At 40.1% G+C, this 20,363-nt stretch overlaps 1 protein-coding gene across 4 annotated transcripts in view; it reads right to left on the reverse strand.

The window, feature by feature from the left end:
• Positions 1-20,363, reverse strand: part of RASGRP3 (RAS guanyl releasing protein 3) — a 66,341-nt gene that overhangs the window by 32,466 nt on the left and 13,512 nt on the right. For 2 of the 4 annotated variants that reach the window (XM_033011039.2, XM_009965908.3), the window contains exons 1-3: positions 19,911-20,016; positions 2,144-2,333; positions 534-636 (exon numbers count right to left, since the gene is read on the reverse strand). In XM_033011039.2, coding sequence (XP_032866930.2) covers positions 534-636; positions 2,144-2,213 — 173 coding nt within the window. In that variant the 5' untranslated portion in view covers positions 2,214-2,333; positions 19,911-20,016. Of the gene's footprint in view, positions 1-533; positions 637-2,143; positions 2,334-19,910; positions 20,017-20,363 lie in introns of those variants that run through there. The other 2 variants (XM_033011037.2, XM_033011038.2) reach the window with 1 other exon arrangement.

Here is a 20,363-nt window from a genome sequence, read left to right on the forward strand (position 1 = left end):
GAGATAATCACAGTGTGCTCTGATATTTCATTCACTTTCACAGCTTTTTAGGGGACACAGACCATTTCCTGGCTGCCACTTTGGTTTTTGCCCTAGCAAAAATGCCTCTATAATATTATTCTGAATATTCTGCTGAATGGTTTCTTTCCAGCTCTGGATAACCACATATGGTAATACTTCTGATTACTGAATTCTTTAAGAGGCATAGATGACATGTAGGTACTTAGCTACCACTGAAAGTTTATACCAGTCCAAAGGCAGCCAGCCATTACTCATTTGAAAAGTTATCTTGGCAAAACACTTCCACTTCTTCAAAGTTAATACAAAGTATGCCTCAGAAAACTTTTATATAGGGAAAAAGTCCACAACCAATAGCAGAAAGAAGCTCCTAGACGTCCACCTTTTAAGCTGAAAAAATCTCACCCCTAAACCTTGTTTGTCACTAATTATTTGACACAATTTGACATGCAGTCACAGAAATAAGCTGGTTCTGACACTGTAATGTCGATTTGTAAGTCTTCCTGAAAGGATATGTGGACAGAAGCTTGCCAGCCAGCTCTGTGGAAGGCAAATACCACCGATGCATTAAAAGAAATGTTCTTGGCAAATGGCTGGAGCACCGATTTCCTTTGTCATCTGCAAAACAGAAATAAGTGAGTTAGCCACATTATTCATGAACAGAAAGGAGCTTTTATTCTCCAAGTGGAATCAGAGAGAAAGGATCAAAAGTGGAAATGTTGGGTCATTATCTACCAAATAGGTAGGAAATCAAACCAAAGAACACAAATGCTCCTTTGGTGATAACTACTGCTAGATTGTAGTGGTAGGTTAAAAAAAAAAAAAAATCAATGTAGATAACAGGCCATAGCTAGAACGGGTATAGACAGGACTATGCTAAACATTTTACAAAGAGATTGCCAGTAATTCAAAGAACAAATCCCAAATTAGTCCACCAAAAGGGTGGGGAGATGATTTGTGTACAACACCTTCCAGTATTTTTTTTTTTTTCAGATTTATAGCTTTATGTTAACAATTAGTTAAAAAAGGGATCTGCTTCAAGGAATTCCATGTTAAAGCAGCACCTCACATCTGTGCCCAGGGTCCCATCTCCAGCTGCCATACAGACTCTTGTGTCTTTGCAAGGTAGTCACTGAAACTACAGAAAATTATTCCCCAGCAGCCTGGCTGACCATCAGTGTTTCTCAACATCTGTAATCTTAGGTAATTCTCTGTCTATCACTCTTTTAAAAGACAGTAGACAATATGCATGTATGAAATGGGAAACACAGATGAATGACAGCTGTCAAGGGTGTGTATACAAGGAAGAGAGGCACGATTTCCAATAGACAAGTATATGGGCCCTGATACCTCTCAGGTATTTAGAACAGCAGGTTTGATAGTGGTCTACAGACATGGATACATGGGGATGCACTGCACTCAGCAGCAAGAACTGACTCTTAATTATGTAATCTCTCCCACCTTCAGATACTTGTTTCTCTCCACAGGGGGAAAAAACCCTAATACCTCATTCCAGTCAAAAGCTGTCCTGCATTTCAAGAGAATCAAAATGTAGCTTTTTGAATTAAGGCCCCATTTCAAAGCATTTAAGCCCATCCATGAACTCATCTGACTGCAATGTGACACATATCTTGATTAATGGTGTTATGGATCAAGGGCTATTTCATCACTTCTTTCCCTCAGACCTGGTACATCACATTTAATAAGAGTAAAAAGATTACATGAGCCTTAAGTCATACTATTGCCAATTATTCCATGATGATTCAGAAAACCTTTCAAAAAAATGACCGGTCAGAAAGGCAGCTGTGTAACCACTCAAGACAAAGATCAATGCCAGAAATAACTCTTTGAATAATTCAACTAAGCATTTCTCTCGGTGAAGGCCAGCTTTTCAAAAACCACTATACCCACCATTGTGCATTATCTGTATTAAGAAAATTTAATACAGTCTGCATATGATTAAAATTCTGGCCCTGGTGATTCTGGGCCAAAATGAAACATGGAAAACTTTACAGAACAGAAATGTTGTTTGCCAAGGGAGAGACTGGCTAAATCAGAGAACAGCAGGGGTTCTATTATAAGATGAATTTCAAGAACAACAAAGTAAAATATTGAAAAAACGTACCAAACATTTCAATACAGGTGTTCAAGAGCTCATCTAGTGTTGCAGCCTTCCCAAGTGTGTTTGACCCCATTGTCCTTTAATGTTGTCAAAAAATAAGAGACATTTTCACCAAGTAGAAGAACGCCTCTTCATCTGCACAGCTTTTTCACTTTATTGTTGGTTGCATTCTTAGCTGGACTTCAAGGAAAATCTGAAGAAAGTAAAAGAAATCATAATTATACGACCATAGGGAAGACTTATCAGGATGCAATATTTACAGTTCAACTCATCTTTTCTATAAACTGTTTTTTCCCTACATGATACAGAGCACAGGAAAGATTGCCATAAGCTTTCCCTACATTCCAGCTTGTGTTTTTCAGTGTTGTCCAATTGTTTGTCCACTAGCACAAAATAAATACATAGCTAGAATCATAAAACAGAAACCAGATGGTAAATGAGGGCCTGCATGTACAATAACGCACATTTTGTCCAGGTCATTTTATTTACACTTGATAAGTCACATTTTGTTAACAACCCTGCTTTTGTGTTTTTAAGCATAACTGCTTTTTTTCCTAAGGTTACCAGTTCATGGTAATGCTAATGGTCTTAATTGGCAGAGGCCATATAAAATGTTTAATGAAGTTCATAGCAAACATAAAACTAGGAGGCGATTTTTCAAAGAAACTTAAGATCAGACCCTACAGCTTTTTAAAATAAATCTTCCCACAGTAGCTGAACACTCACAGAAAGCTGAACACATATAGAAACTTCTAAACTGTATCATACATCTACTACACATTTAATTATCAAATATCCGTTTACCTGAAAGATGCACAAGATACTCTTACAAGTTTTCAGAAATATTTTTTCAGGTTATATTTAAAGATGAAATCAGTATTTTATTGTCTATCTGTGATTAAGTCCCACTCCTGCCTGACCCCTAGCAAGTGTTTGAAATGTGACAAACAATAACAAAGTACATCCAGCAGCTTCTCTAGAAAAAAGAGCCAAGAGTAGAGTTAAAACAGTCCTTGAAGCAACACAGTGAAGGAATTTGGGAAGTTGCTTTTTAGAAGTTGTTGCATGTACATAACTTTTTAATGTCGGTCATGCAAAGCACTAAGAAACCATATACCTGCCTTAATTCATACACAAATATAAAGTTTCTCAAACCTACCTTATCACAGACCTCATACTGCAAATTCAGTCCTGATAGGACCAGCATCCTTCACGCTTCTTACTAGCCCACCCTGCCCCTCTCCCAAATGCACTGTGACAGCAAGCACAAAGTGCTCTGAGCTAGGTCCCTGTGAGCTTGCAGCCCTGCAGACGTCACTGTGGGCCAGCCACCCAAGGGACACCAGGCAGTGGCAGCCTTGCCAGCCCTGCTGGTGCCACCTCAGCCAGCCAGCTCACACCCATGGCATGGGCAGGCATGCTCCTTCCTCAGCAAAAGGCAGGGCCAACTTATCCTGACACAGCTCCAACTTCCCAGGAACAGGAAAAAATGCTGCTCATTCATCCAGGCTAGGTCCACGCTACTGAATTGACCATGCCCAGACCAGGTCCCAGGTGCCGAGGCCAACTACCAGAGGTTGGCCTGTATCTACGTAAGTGAAGTCTCTCAATGTCCCAAACAGAGTTGGCACATGCAAACTGCCCATTGATGCCTTATGCTAACTTCCACCTGCACCTGAGATCCACTTAGGAGACCACTGGCTGGTTAGGGACCCTCCAGCAGCACAGCATATTGCATCCCAGCACCTGGAGAATTGTCCCGCAATGGGTAATTCTCTATAGACCTGACTGCAGAGACCTGCAGGGCCCAGGCTGCTCTAAGCACACAGCAGTGTTTTGCTTGGAAGACCTTCAAAATGTACCATTCAGCCAAAGATACTATTATTTTTAGATGGGTGCCTACAGCCAGGTTCTTTCTGGTCCCATCCAACAAAGGATTTAGACATGACACACTTTTCCCTGAAGCTGAGGGAAGGAGCCTGCAAGAAATAGCACAGCTCACCAAACAGGGAGTTTCTACAAGTCAGTGTACACATGATGCTGCAGCAGCCCAGGTCAGCCAACAGGAAACATGAGCAGAGAGGTGCAAACATCAGGCCTGTCCTGCTAGTGCTTTCCTCCTAGCTGGAACAAAGCACTTTTCTCTGTTTGAGTTTGGTGGTACAGAACCCCTTCTTGAAAGAACAGACATCTATTTTTCCAGGAATTGAGCAGAGGTCCTACTGACAATGAATTGGGGGAAAACTGCTCTTTTCACACAACAGTAAGCAGCCAGAGCACTCACCTAAGAAAAAAGGGAAGGTGGGTACACAGTGGTCCTTGGTTTTGAACCCACACTTGGCATTGTAACAAAAGGCACCCATCCTAACAGTTAGGTCTGGGGCTAGTCAGAGCAGCCTCAACCCTTCTTGCTAAAGCTGTGCCATCACACAAACCCCAAAGCTGTCTCAAGTAGATGAGAGAGAATACAGGGAGGTACGTGGCTCTCTAACTTGCTGGTCAGGCCACACATGAGCCAGGGTCACCTTAGGTTCAGTCTTTCTTCCCAAGACTGTTTATGTATTTAAAGGGAAATAAAACAAAGTAGACCATTTGCTTGGTTTACTTGCTTTGAGAGTTAGCCAGCAGCTGAGCAGTGTTTTTCAAGATCACAACTTTGTACTTTGGCACCTAACTTTTGCTAGAATCTCACTTTGGGCATGTTTGTCCTTTTTGACTATCCCCAAATCCTTCCCTAAGTGCTTAAATTACTGGCTTGATTTTTTACAGAGCCAGCTACTTAGCTCTTTCAACTTCATCTGACAGTTTTTTTTTCAAGAGGAGAAAAATAAAATAAATTTTACGTTGACTATTTAAAAATATTTTTTACTCAGCTCCTGAAAAAATAGAATCAAGAAAAACTATTGCATCTTCTGCCTACCCCTTGAAAAATTCTAAGTATGAAATGTAGGAGGGGAAGAGATTTGATCTGCCTTTTCACTTTCATTGGTATTACCATCCTCTATAATATATAGCATAGGAGAGTATAATTTCTATCTTCTGTTGGCAACAGTATTAAGGCAGACGTGCAGTAATCAACAAATAATGCTCCATTTAAAATTGCAGGATTTTTTTTAATTACATGACAACTACTTAACCAGTAGATACCTAGACCCTGAGGTTACAGTACTATTCCTCCAAACAGCCTATCTGACCACTAAATGGTTTTATTCTCATAATGCTTTTAAAAGAAGAATAAAACATTTCCACTGCAGAAAGAACAGGCTGACTGGGGACAAACCACATACCCACAGCTGAGCCAAAACTTGATATCACATCTCTTGACTGCAGACTCCAACAACCGCAACCATTACATCACTATTTGTGTGATTAAGCACTGCTGTTCTACTAGAACAATAAGTGTCTTGTCTACATCATGCCACAATGGTATCCAACCACACCAACTCTTCTAGAGATGGATGAGCAAAATACAACTAAGAATTTCTTCTACATAAATGAAATAAATTATATTTTGATAGTCAATAGCTCAACAGATGAGAAGCACAAAAAATAATAGAGGTAATAATAATGTCTATAATGCATATATATAATAATGTATATAAAAAAATGTATAATACATATAATACATGTAAAGAATTTAAAACTTTTAAATAAGTGGTTACTATTAAAAAATTGATAGCCAAAGGTGCAATTTGACTACCAAATAAAGATAACCTAGAGAATCTCTGCCCCCAGGTGCTTCCTAACATAACTCTGAGACATCTCACTGCCATCCAGCTGTGTCAGGAGGATTCAGGAAAGCTGGATAAGAAAAACAGAGCTCACTCAATGACATCACACAGTTAGTGAATGACTGCATACTACAATGAAACTTTAAAAAAAAAATTTTCCCTTTTAATGGAATTATAAATCCTACTGGGTTTACGGTGGTTAACAGAGACCATTAAAGACACAGGAGGCACACAATCCTCCACAGCTATCCATTCTCATTTCTTAATCAGGTCACTTAAAATGACAGACTCCACTACAAGTCTTGCTGGGACTTCAGGGCAATAAATAGTCAGGACTGGGTGAAGGATGGTAGGAAAATGATCAATATAAGCCTTAGTGTTCCCTCAAAGCCTACAGCTTTGTCTAAAGGACCCCCTTCATTTAAGTAATAGATACAACCATAATATTCCTGTGAACAAAGTCATGGTATCAGGCGTGTCATTATTTATTTCATGAAATATTACCATTATGGGATGTGCACTTCTCACTCAGGGGTAAAGCAGAAACATCTGCAGTGTTATGTCCAGAGGTTAGAAGTCCCCAGTGGACTGAACTACAAGACACAGAGTCCCTTCCAAGTCTTGCTGTCATCCTGACTGCCACATGCACAGACAGTTACTTCGAGCAGATGGCTTTCCTTAGCACTCTTGCATTGTAATTGCATTTTGTGTTTAACATTTTGGAAGCTTTGAGATGGCACTGTTATGGACTGTCTCGATAGATGTATTTAAAACCAGTGTAGGCTGTGAGCTCCTGAGACAGATGTAGTCAGGTGTAATACATTAATTTTTAAAAGAAACAGGATACCCTGCCAGTAAACTTGTGGTCATATGCAAAAGCACCAAACAGTGTGAACAGAGTGGGCAGCATGCAGTCAAGTTTTAAATGTTGGCTACCGTCATTAGTAAAACCAAAAGACATTACTTTTACTGCTGGAGGCTACTAAGGGGAGGTCCACACCTACAAGTTATGGCAGTTTAATATTAAAATGTCAAGCCAGCACAAATCCCTGTGTAGGCACTTTCACATGGATTTCAAGCAAGTTATATTGGTTACAGGTGCAAGCTAAACCAATAAGTCAGGTTTAAATAGGCTTAAATTTGACATACAGAGTAATATTTATTTAGCCAAATGAAATTTAAACAGCTTTTTAGCCAAGCCAAAATAAATGTACATGTAGCATTTTCCCCATTAATTAAAGTGGGCTATTTTCCTTCTACTTAGGGACAATAAATAGAGCCACACACAAACAGTTCAACTTTGACACAGAGGCACCTCTATGGGTCTCACTTTATCCATAAACTTTCCAGAGGCCTGCACACAGGAGACTCATATTCTTTACAAGATTAGAACATTCTTGGGGGTTTAAGTAAGCCAGACCTCACCTCGTCTCCTCCTCCTCCAAGACTACACCATACAACCCTGAATGCTTGCATTAAACAGCTTCCACCTGGCTGCTGCTGAAAGGGTGCTAAATGAGAGCAGCTGAACAGGGAAAGAGGATCAGTAGCAGTATGCAGAAAAAGAAGCCGAGAATAAATTGAGAGCCTCGTGAGAAGGTTTAAGGGTAACTTTCCTTGCCACAGTTTTATCCTTTATCCTGTCTTGCTCGTGTCCAGGGCAAGCTCTTCGGGACAGAGTTCATCTGCTACCCTGTGGATATAGTGGAGGCTCTTGCAATGAGACCCTTTCTTGTGATTAGTCTCCACACATATTAGTGTAATTACCATAATAAGAATCTCAGCTGGGACATATAACAGCTGCACCTTTGCCTACACAGGTGCAATTGAGACATCTGTTTGGGCTCAAGTCAACAGGTCTTAGGTTGTCTAATGCACGGTTCCTGAAGTTTTTCCTCTCCAAGCCATTAGGTATTTCTTGCAAGTGGTCAGTACCAGTTTATTTATTACTCTACACACAAGACCATTTCTAGAAAACTCTGAGCAGGCAACATACATGGTCATGTTTCTCCAGCATCTGACACATGCCAAACCTGTGCTCAGCAGGAAAAGGCAGTGATGCTGGGCTGTCAGGCAGCCTAATGCCACTGCTTCTGTCCCAGTCCATGACCTCAACCATCACATGCAGCTGGCTGCAGAATGGCACATCTGGCTTACCCATGAAGTTTGACATGTGGAGCGAGGACATGGAACAAGGGAGGGATTGTGGCACTGCTCCAAGAATGCGAGATACGAGCCTTGCTGGGGGCAGGAGAGGAATGACAATGAAATATGAGAGTCTTGGGTTCATCCATTGTGACTCACCAGTACTCACTCACCTTTTCTACACACCTTCACACGGTAGTTACACAATAAACCTATCACTCTGATTCACTCTTTTTCTGGATCAAAGGGGAACTTCAAAAGACACTAAACAGAGTGGGACATCTGTGAAAAAGGGAGAGGACAGGGGTATGGTTATGTGTACACTGCTGGTGGATGGCTAAAGCCAAGCCTCATACTAACAACAGACACTACACAGGGGATGTTACTGGGTCTGCAGGCTCCATGGGATAAAGTTTCACCTACTTCATTTCATTCAGTTGATATAAATATTTAATTACTGCATTGGGTATTGGGAAACGAAGAAGATAAACATTAAAACACCTTTCCTCCCACTTTCCCAGTTCAGCTTCACTCCAGACACCTCTCCTTCCCCCTTGTTATTGCTGCAGGTTGCACCCAATCCCTTTGGTGAGGCAACGAGCAGTGCATGAGGTCAGGGCCAGTATGCAGCAGTTTCTCTCTGCTGCTTTTTCCCTCTCACTCTCATCTTATGCTCCAGCATGGGTCCTCTATGGGCCACAGATCCTTCAGAGGTGTATCTGGCATGGGTTTAGCCACGAACCACAGTCAGGGAATTACCTGCTTCATGACACTCTACCTCCTTGTCCTCTGACCTTGTTATTCCCTCTGTTCTTCCCTCTCCCTATCCATTCCCTCCCTGTTATCTCCCCCTCAGCATTTTCTGACTTTTCTTAAATATGATTTCACAGAGGTGCCACCAACTCAGCTGATGGGCTCAGCTGTGGCCTGCGATGGGTGCCTTGCAAAGGCAGCTGGAAGCAGCTGTGTCCGACACAGGGCAGCCCCTCGCCTCCTCCTACAGACGCTATGCCTGCAGTCCCCTGCTGCCAAAATCTTGCCATTTACATCCAATGTAGCCTCTAAGGGATGAGCATTTGTTGCCTCAGCATAAACATATACAGGTTACAAATTGTCAAAACGTATTTCATCATGCTTAATTTTGAGAGAAGAGTCCATTGAGCTAAATATTTACTTTCAGGTCATCACAGGTCACCCAATTAACACAGAAGGGTATTATAAATCATTTCTGGGCCTAGACATCTACTCTTCTATAGGAACAGAGGTTAAATGAATAGGACCATATGTGGATAGAAATCAAGTAGATATACATATCTGTTTATATGAACTACCAAACTGTTAGCTGAGAGACATAATTGCTTGTAGAAGTTCATAAATTAGCATATAGGGTACAATACATGCTGACCTAACAAAAAAGAGAAGCTTATAGAAATCACAAGGAATGTTAATGGACAGTCACACGACCAAATACTTACAGTAATCAGAAAGTCACTTGATTAAGGCTTAAGCTGCTTAGACAGCATTTTGTTTAGCAATCTTATCTCTTTCTGTGAAATATAACCAAGGTGATTTCTGAGACAACAGAAAAAATCCCAGGTTTTCCCACTGATAAGCCCCCTAAAATAATGGATAACTTGATAACAGGATTTGTACAAACAACAAAGGTTTCATTCTCAATTGCAATTATACCATTTTGTGGAACTGGTTATTTATCACACTTCAGCTTTGTCCCATCCACTTCTATATTTGTTTCCTCAATTTACCATCTTGGCATTTGCCTCTATAACCATAACTCCAGCTAAAAATGGCTGCAAAATCTGTACATCCTTGAGTTATTTCATGTCCTATGATGACAACTTACTTCCACTTTCCATGGGTCAAGGTAGTACAGTTGCCCAGAATGCACCAGGTTAAGAAGACTTTAGTTCATCTTCAAAAAGAGAAAAATTTTCAGCCACACTTCTCAGCAGATTTGCACAAAAATTGTCTTGCTATTCCCAGTAAAGCAAAAATAAAATTACAAATATCAGACATTTGATTAATGTGTACGATGACATGGGACGCAGCTCTTCTGAGAATCTTTGCCCTTCAGACACATTAGAGATCTCCAACATCAAAGCACAACCCTTCAGGAGAGGACAGATAATAGCAATAGGAGTCACATAACCTAACGCAATCTTTTTTCAGAAACCAAATCAATGCCCTGTCAATACCTCATACAAGTTAAACTATGGCCTGTAAGCCTTCGGAGAAACTCTTGGCAATTACCTCTGCTATTCACAGACTTGCATACAGTTCTTTACAGTCTTTCATGAAAAAGTCTGCTTTGTTAACCTAGTCACATAGGTCAAGTCAGGGGGAAAAAACACCTTATCAGCACATATTCTTGTCTGGTTACACTGCTCCATGTCTTTAATGAGACTGAACCAGCCCCAAAAAAACCCACTTTTTCAGTTATTTTTAAAAATGTAGGGGGATATAATCAACCATTCAGTTCTGAAAGACAAAGACACAGTATATTTATTATCACATAACTGTTACAAACTATTTTAATATTTTATTATTTACCTTTACCAGCTATATTCTCTTAAAGCCAAGCTAGAAAAATCATTTTTTTATTAGATTACTACGAAATCCTAGGCTCTATTTACCTAGACCTTCTGATATGCTCAGATTGGAGATCTACATTTTCCCACGCAAAGCTTATTTTGTCTTATTTTTAACTAAGCTGAAATTCTTCTATAGTAGCATAGTCCCTGGGTAGTGTATTTTTTGAAGCTGTTAAATCTTCCAAGAGTAATGACAGTGTTAAGAGTCAGCACTGTTTTCATTTTCACACCACTTTCCAATCAGTTTTAAGGCAAAAAGGAACCGTAAGAGCCTCTAACTTGTATTAAAATTCAGAGTTTGATATCAAAGTTGTTGTCTGATAAACCCACAGCTTCCAAATCAATTTTCCCTTGGAAGAAGCTTTTTCACTCCATATAATTCTGTAATTTCCAGTTATTTCCCATTGTAGCCTAGCTGCTCATGACACAATATTTTCTAGGCCCATGCTGGCAGCCAGCCACACTGCAAACATCCGTGCCACACATTACTATGATGCCACAGGAATTACAGACATGTGTGGAGCTTCTCACGTATGTCAAGCACTACAGACTTGTGCTGGTCAGTGTCCCCAAAAAGCAAGATGTTAAAACACATCTTCTCTTCCCTTTTCCATTTCTGCAGCTACATTGTATCAAGAGAAGATAAAAAACCAGCCACAGATACCAGTGAAGGGAGAATTCAGCGCCTCCTACCTACCTGCTATAATTTCCAGCATCAATGACTGTATCTGATTTCTCACTCTTTTTGGCTTTCAGTCCTCCCCAAGTTGAAGAATGAGTGCAGTTACTCTACATCTAATAAAAGCAAGGGTATCACCTTGTGAAGAGGGGAGGTTAAGTGCTTGTTTATTTTTAATTCTTTGATCCTGTTATCCCATATATTACCTCACATCCCTCTCCATGAATTCACAACCTATACCTATCCTGGTGTGAGGAGTGGCCTCCTCATGTGGCAAGAGCAGTTTTGCTGCTGTCCTTTCTTCCTGTGACTACAATCAAAACAGGGGTTGGCTTCAGAATTATCTCGACCACGTATTTACAGCCTGGGAAGTACTTATCAGTGCAGTCAATTGAAGGCAACAACTGGCAAAACAATAAAGGCAGGAAGAAGCTTTCAGAGACTTAAGTAATGGGCAGCTGGATGTCTGAGATGGAGCAAGACAGAGTTAAAAGGACAGGGGCAGAACAGAACTTTGGTTCCTTTTGCTCATTTGGCTCTTACAGTGCATTTGTAATGGAATCATCCTTTGTTTTCCCTTTGATGAATGTAGAAAATAGTTCACACGTAACTGCTATTTCCCCACAGATGTGCTAATGGGTCCCAGACAAGGAGAGGGGAGACCAGTTGCTAATGGCTAGTAATCCTTCTCACTCCCTGGTGGCAGCTTCCCGTTCATTTGAAAGCAGTCGCTCTTTAAAGAGAGAAGCGAATTAAAATGGTATGCTAGAAAACACTGACAGACACAGATGACAGTAGACAGACCTGCTGTGTGATCCTAAGAACTCAAGCAAATTGCTGCCTGCTGCACACTCACATGAATCAGGGATGCCTGCCTTGTGGGGTGCTATGGGTTTGCATCTGCAGAAGTCACCGATGACTCACAACTCACAGTCAAGCAGGCATGGAAAAAAGCTGGTAGAGTAAAAACACAGCACGGAGATCAGGAGAGATCCAGCATCCTTCTTTGTGAAATTCTGTCAGCAGATGCTGGACATCAAAATACATAAGCAGTTCCTTACATCTAGTTAATTTCTATGAGTTTCCCTTGGGAAGATAGGTGAAACAATGGCAGCTTTGGATTTCTTAATAATGCAAAGACAGTGTTTTAAACACAGGCATACAGTGTTTCTTAAGCCAGTTCAGAGGTTTTTAAAATAGCAAGCCTGCAACAGAGAAGATCAGGGAAGAGATTATTTGCTCTTTCTAGCGTGTCTGGCTAGATTTTGTACCTTTTTCCAGGGTCAACAAAGCAACTGTCAGTCAGCTGACTCAACCCTGTTTCCCTACTAAGTAGTTTACAAACAAACACATGCTGGTTAGCGCGACTGTATGAAGACACACAGAAGACCTCTAAAAGTGTTTATGATACAACAAGTAGTCTACAGAGTACAGGATATGACAACAGAGTCACCACAGCTGATTCTTATATCCAAGCTTTTGGAACAGAATAAGTTTTATTAATAACTAGTACAGCTTGCAGACAAATTAAATGCCTTCCTTAAAGAGAGAGTAATGGCAAAACATAAATTTCTCATCAAAAGACTTGAAACACAAGCACAAGCTCATCTGAAGAAGGTGCTATATGTAAAAATATACATAACAGCTAGACAATTAGAAAAAGGGGAAGGAGCAGTGTAAAAAAAAAAAATCTATCTCAAAGAAAAAAAAGAGGAAAAGCATCTTACAGCTACTGCCTTAATAAGTAATACATTAAACAAGTTACTTTGATCTTTAGTTTGCTATATTATTTTGGTAGTTAAATATTTACTGTATGAAAAATATTTAACACAGGATTGCAGCTACACAAATATCCCACTTCTGCAACCACAGAATACATTGCTACAACAGGGCTTCAGAGAAACAAACGTTACCAAATGGTTAAGTTTGCAGCGCTCATGTCTTAAGATACAACACTGTAACTCTCTACAGTTCATGCACTTGTAGTACAACCTGTATTTTCTACCTAAAAGAGTAAGATCTGTAGAAAATCCCAAAATACATACTTTACAGAGATGCTGTGCCAAAGATTCACCATTATTAGGAAAGCAACAAGAGCAGTCGATGAAGCTGTAACAGTTGAGAATCACATACTCCACCAAGTATCTTTTTAGCTGTGTGGATAAAACCTCTTCAGTTAATTGGTAGTCTAACACCTTTGTAGTCGCTGCTTCAGGCCATTCAAAATACCTGTCACCCTCACAGGTAACTTGGAAGATATATTAAATTCATCCAAGCCTGTTTGCTCTGTATTTCTAGAAGAAACTCATGACTATTTACTCCTTAGTGTATATTTATCAAACTTAAGGAGCTTATCAGAATTTCTTGAAGGATCTGCTCCACTCCAATAATGATTAAAAAAAAAATAGCGTGGCTACGTAGTATAGCTAATGTGAAGTGAAAAAATTATTCAAGTAAGGGAATGAAATTAAAGGGCAGGAGGTGTTAGGAAGATCTTGATTTAGAAGCTGAGTAGAGTCTTAGGGACTTGTTTTCCCTCCCCCAATATTCAGCACTGAAAGACTGACTGCTATTGCAATCAGGTTTTTAAAACAGCGCAGTCCTTTTCAAGCTTACTTACAGGAACAAATGGTATTTCTATAAGCGCTAGTATACCAGATAACCATGCCCAAGTAGAGTTTACACCAATTTCCAAATCAATATAGTTAAATCAGTGCAAGAATTCCAAAAGGAGCAGACTTTGAAACACAGACATGGTGCAAATTGCAAAAGAGTCTTTACTTAAGATATGTTAATCTGAAAACCACCTCTCTTATTTTGGTTCTTCAATGTCAGCTGAGAACTAGATCCAAAAGAGGGATTAAGCCCCAGATTCGGTCTCCCTTTCACTTCAAGGGCCTGACTCCAGACATGTGATTCTCAGCCTGGTCTCTCACTTCTCACCTCCTCACCCCAGAAGATGACTACCTAGAGCTTCTAACCTCCCTCTGCATTTTCAATATTAAAGTCCCCAAATGCCCAACAGTGGGCTTTGAGAAGCCCATCAGTCAGCAATACCAAGAAGCTCCCTGCTTAGGTCATTCCTAAATCCTTTTGGGATCTGTACACCAGAAACTCCTCTGCATTGCCTGTGTTAAGCATCCTCTGGTCACACCTAGAACGTCATTCTCATACTAGATAGGTGCAGCCATGAAGCCCAAGCTCTTTATCCAAGACCTCTGAACACTTCTTAAAGCTGAGAGAGATACAGAATCAATTCTTCCCATTAGTGTAAGAATTAAAAATCTCCCACTGTCTTAGCTGAGACTACAGAGTGGATTTACCAGCACCAGAACATCAGTGAAATTCCATATTAAATGAAATAATGAAGTTTCTTTGGGCTGCAGGGAGAAAGCAAGCAAGAGCATGACTGTATAATTTAAGGGGAAGAGCACTCACTCAAGAGGAGGGAAAAAAAAAGTGAATTCTAGTTCCTGCCCCAATGCCTACTTAAGATAAAAATATACAGACAGTCATTAGGGCAGGGCCTGGAAACCAAGAGTTTTAGGAAGGGTGGCAGCTGTTCCAGGAAGTATGTGTTCATGAATTCGGTAAAGCAGAGCATGAGTAAGCAAGCTAAAGTAGGCAAGACGTCTTTAGCAGAGGAGATTATTATTGGTCTTTTAAGGAAGCTATTTCATGAACAGTGTGATAAGGCTGGAATGTCAGGGCTATTCTGATTCAGATGACAAAAATCACTATATATCCAGACAGTAAGTTGACTCAAGCCCTAGTTCAGCAAAGAATTTCTGATGTAATTTGCCCCACTAGTAATCAATTCCATATTTGCATAAACTGTTTTTCTTGCTTCCCACTAGCAACACCAGAAATTTTCAAACAAGCTCTGGGTTCAAACACCGGGGCATTGCAAAACAAACAAACAGAATTTACCGGTGCATGCCATATGAACCAGCACCAAGACTGGGTGGACCTAAGTGAATAACAAGTTATGAATGGAAACCTATCTGTAATAATGCTATTTCAGATTAAGGAAATTCAATTTGGTGAGACCAGAGTTTAAGCTGGAGAAATTTATGTCTTTCTAAAGAATATGAAAAAGGATATAGCATCATGACAATGAAATATGCAACCCTGGGTCATATGTCAAAGGCAGCCTCATCAACGTGTTTAGCAAGTATGAAAATATACCCAGTCTAAGTCACATTCAATCTATTTGACCATATCATGCATGACTGACTTAAATACTAACCTCTAAGACTGATTTCTACATTGAAAACCAACAACCTGTTTCAGGTATGGGGAGCAAAATATACTTCAAAAGGAATGGAAATTCCTTGTTCATCTCAGAGATCCTGTTCCTGAGCACACTTTCCACACTCCAGACTTTCTCACTCAAACCCACTGATACTCTGAGTAGTACATCTGTTTCCATGGTAGGGGTTGAAAAGACAGGCAGTTTTCACAGTAGCAGAAGGAGTTGTATATAGAAATGTATTGATATACATAACAGGTAAGATCAGTATTTATTAGCTACTGGTATACTAAGCTTGATATGACTTTTGCAGTAGTCCAAAGCAGACATATTGCTGGATCACTAATATTAAATTTGTGTTAATTTAAGATTATATGGTTATTTTCTGTTGGCAGGAAATAAATATATAAAATATCTGAAGAAGAATAGCTCAAGCTTCACTAATTTTGCACAGATTATTATGCCTGGCAGGTTCTTGAGATGTTGAAGCCTTCTCCCCTTGACTGAGAAACTCCAAATCATTAGTAAAGAGAATATGCATAAATCACAGGTGGGAGAGTACAGTTAAGAGAGAGTCAAACCATTTCACCTATTTGAATGTGGTCAGAGGACAGTGCAGCAAGGGGAGCAGCTATTCAGAGAAGTGAGACAACAGATGGCCACCAAAACAACCAGAGTAATTCTCAGGGGTAATCGTATTTTCTGCTGAGCTCTAAACATCAGTTGTGTGGGTATTTCCACACGCCCACACTTTGATCCTGACCCCATATACACTTAGAGGTAAACTGAACTTTCTGATGGGACCACTCATGAGTTCAGCTTGGCAAATAGCTATGTGTTTGCAGAATTAGTCTTTGTATCTGAACTAGACTCACCAAGTCTGTTTTGTTGATGTTGCCAGTGTTTGCAGCTGATATTCTTTTACCTTCTTTACAAGAGAAAAGTTCCTCCCTATCCCAACACCACTAATCTGGTGGTCAGGTGGTTTTTAGATATGTCATACCAATAAGCAAACCTATTAATGAAAAAGTACTACTGCACTGACTATTCACATTGAATAGAAAAAAAAAACAGAGAAAAGCAACAAACAGCAACAATCAAAAGACCTGAGAATTTGTTTCAGCTTTTTTATTCTCTCAGGTATAAGATATTGCCATTCCTGACTTAAAAGGCCATTGTGAAAATATGTCTGTCAAATTCAGTGGTGAAAAGCGATCATACTACAAATATGTTAACGGAAAACATTTTGTGTAAGTTGTTTAGAGTACCTGCACAAATGTTCTGTAGCCAGGTCTGGACAGTTTAGGAAAAAAAGAAAACCACAAAGTACCCCTACAGTATTTTTAAAAGTAGTTTCCTCTCTTTATTCAGGAACATCCTGGGAGTGGCTCCTCTGTATAATGGCAATTTCAACTAGAGAGAGGGGCTGGCGAAACTGTGGTTACTCTTCAGCAAGATGTTTTGCTATAGAGCAGAAATACGCCCATTCAGAGAACTGTAAGGCTGCCCTGATCAGTTCCTCAGCTTAAAGGAAAAGGATTTAACAGGAATCTTACAAGGCTCTCAGTGATATGAGTCTGCACTGAGCTTCAGCAGAGGGACAGCAATGGTCACGCTGTTACCAAAACCCCTCTACTATGTAATAAAAAAATTCCAGGATGAACAATTTCTGTTAGGTACCGGACTTTCTGGACATATATCAATGGGAAATTCAAGGGCTGAGCACTTCCCCAAAGCAAGCATGCTGAAATCTAATGAATGTGCTTCATGCCTATGCAGACCTGCCTTGACTTAGATCAACATAATGGGGGGAGTATATTCAAAAGCTGAGCATGTGTTTTTGCGAGATCAAGATACTATAAAATAATATAAAAGAGTGGTGGTACTGAGGTTGCGTCTTCTGCTCAAGCACCAAATCATTGTGTGTTCCATGGCTGATGCTGCAGTAACAGATGTTGCAGGTGGAGTTCACCAGAAAACCCATGAAGTGAGGAGACCCTGAAGACTGCAATACTCTCGTTTCTCAAAGTACGCTGTCTGCGTTTAACAGTAAATAGCCCTACCAAAATGGGTTGGTGCTAAGGATTAAAACAGCTGCACCCTTGAGAATCTTGTAATGTTGATCAAATTTTCTTTATGAACAGAGTATTTAAAAGTCTAGTCATGAGTCTTGAATTTAATTCAAAATAAGATACAGTAATAACAGCTGAAAGTTGTAAATAAAGCAGGGTTTACCTTAGGTTTTGCAGATCCAAGTGATGAGTTATTCTCCTTTATTGTAAATGACCTTAATAATCAATAGGATAGAGGCACAGACCTGAGCTCTCCCACCACATTTCTTTGAGACAATTCAATGACAACTGTGACAACATGTTTTCATACATTATTACATGAAGGTGAGCTCAGCAGTTCAGTTATCTAATGTTTACTATGCGATCATCACTAGTTCCCTTTTATACTACACTTAATTCCCAGGGATGCCTGAGAATAAAATCAGTTGTACAAGAGGCACATATAGCTGGCTCATAATCCAACTGATGCAGAGCTATATGGCCTTACACCAGTCTTCTGTACCAACCCTGGCACAGCGGTTGTGCCAGAGATAGGGAAGAAGAAGGTACAGCAGGAACAGTCTGAGCTCCTATCTATTTTCTGGTGGATTTGGGGTTTAACTTAGGTTCAAAGCATGGTCCCTCAACAGTTCTTTTCATCTGAGTCTGCTTAACAGAGAATATTCATCACAAAGATGGAACAAACACACTGTGGCATAGTGTTACCTTAAATGAAGAATTCCTACAATTCTGAAGAAAGCGGAAGTTACTCTGGGATCAGAATAAAAAAAGCGAGAACGGACCAGGCATTCTCCCTGCACCCCATGGGGTAGAGACCCGGACAGGCCTGAGGGACCCCACTGCGGCCAAAGTTCCCAGGGGACTAGGGGTCCCCAACACAAAGCCAGGCTCCTCGGGGCCCCGCAGGCCTGCTGCATTCCTGGCGTCGCGTGCCATCTGCGTGGGAGGGCTGCAGCACAACCGCAGCCTGACAGTACTTCAGCTCTTGGTTCAAAGGCAGTCTACCCTCGGAGATGCAAGCAGGCAGGAAGCCAGGCAGACTTCTGGTTTTGTGAACAATTGAAACTTATTGACATTTTCCTATAAAATTTCCAGTTAACCGGCAAAGCCATAAACCATGGTTTAAAAGATAAATAAGTCTTCAGGGAGAAATAAATAAAGTTTCTCTTTTTTACGTGAGAAGTCTTTGAATAAGGATTATTCTCCCCATCTTTAGAGGAGGGACCACATGACTCATTAAACCTGCCAGTGTTTACCCTTGGTCCTGTTCTGAAATTCAGGCTTTTTGACTTGATATACAGGTTCCTCAACAAGACTCCACTGCTCTCTACCTCTGTCCCTCTTTAACCTTCCCCCAACTCATATGGCATCCCTCGGTCTCATCATGTACCAAGCTCCATCACCTGTTCATTTGTTCCCATTTCTCCTAAGTCTTCCTCTAAAAAAATTAATTTATCTCTACATGAATAATTGATCAAAAGTTCCTTTATACATATCTTATACTGCAATTCTTGTTTTAAAGTAACACTTCAGGCCATAACAGTCAAAAATTATCAGATGGGGAAATCAATCACTCATGAAGCAAAAACATCACAAATGCAAGTATTCAAAAATAAATTTAATTAAAGGCTTGGAGATCTTTAGGAGACTCACTCCCTGATTTTAGGAAAAATTTTTTCAATAGTCACAATCTAATTATGCATTATTATCAACAATGACTCTATTATATCGTAATCAGTGCATCTTTACAGTCTTCCTGTATTTCTCTGCTTCTACCTTTTTATTTCAAAAAAATCTCTGCATTCACCTCCAAAAAAGAACCAGTTACAAGCAACTTTCTTCAGATTGATCACACTATTTTGAGGGGGTACCTCTGTCAAGTCTTTACATGAGTACTTTTAAACCAAATACTGAAATTGCTCTGTACTCAAGTTGCATCATTACCTATTGACTAGCTCTACAGAGAAAGGAAAATACGTTCACCATAAACAACCTCTTCACTTTACTCTGATCTGAGTAAATAAACACCATTTTCCCTCCCTAGCTAGCATGAAGACAAAACACCATACCTGTCTTGTTCCCGCAAAAGCAAAAACACTATTGTTAATCACAGGACAGAAAAATATAGGCATTCTGAGCATGAATGACTGCTTTTCACTGAAGTGACAAAATACGCCTCACCCTTAAGTGTTTTTACGAAAGGTCTAGGATGAAAATAGGAAAGCAGTGGCAGTTTAGGAAAACAAAACAAAACAAAACCAAAAACAGGGTAAATCACTTACTGTACTTGGTTCTGCAGAGGTATTCAACACAAACATCACCCTTCCTTGTCCAGCTGCCAAGTGCTAAAGCATGAAATGAGCAGCTGTTTCCTTCAAGCTGGGGCTGTGTGTCTTAACTAGTCACATGCCCCTCCTGATAAATCTCACTGCCGTGCCAGGAGGTCAGAATCTGAAGATCATTATTCCCCTTATTAGAAAATCCTTTTCATAACAGCAGCCTTTGCTAAAGCATTTGACTGGAACGTGGCGCTATGTGCTCCATAACTTTTTTTTTTTTTTAATGACTAACACCAAACAGTAGATAAGCCTTAATCAACAGTAGGGGCAGCACAAATGGAAAGTTAAACACATCCCTGTTGATCGCTTCGGGCTTGTTTCTGACCTCACATAGTGCTGTGTTTAAATATAAGAATTTAAACCATCAGGAGCAGGACAATTTAAAACACCATGGCA

This window comes from Tyto alba, unplaced genomic scaffold (assembly GCF_018691265.1).
Source record: "Tyto alba isolate M040663 unplaced genomic scaffold, T.alba_DEE_v4.0 Super-Scaffold_16, whole genome shotgun sequence".
Classification (NCBI taxonomy): Eukaryota; Metazoa; Chordata; class Aves; order Strigiformes; family Tytonidae; genus Tyto; species Tyto alba.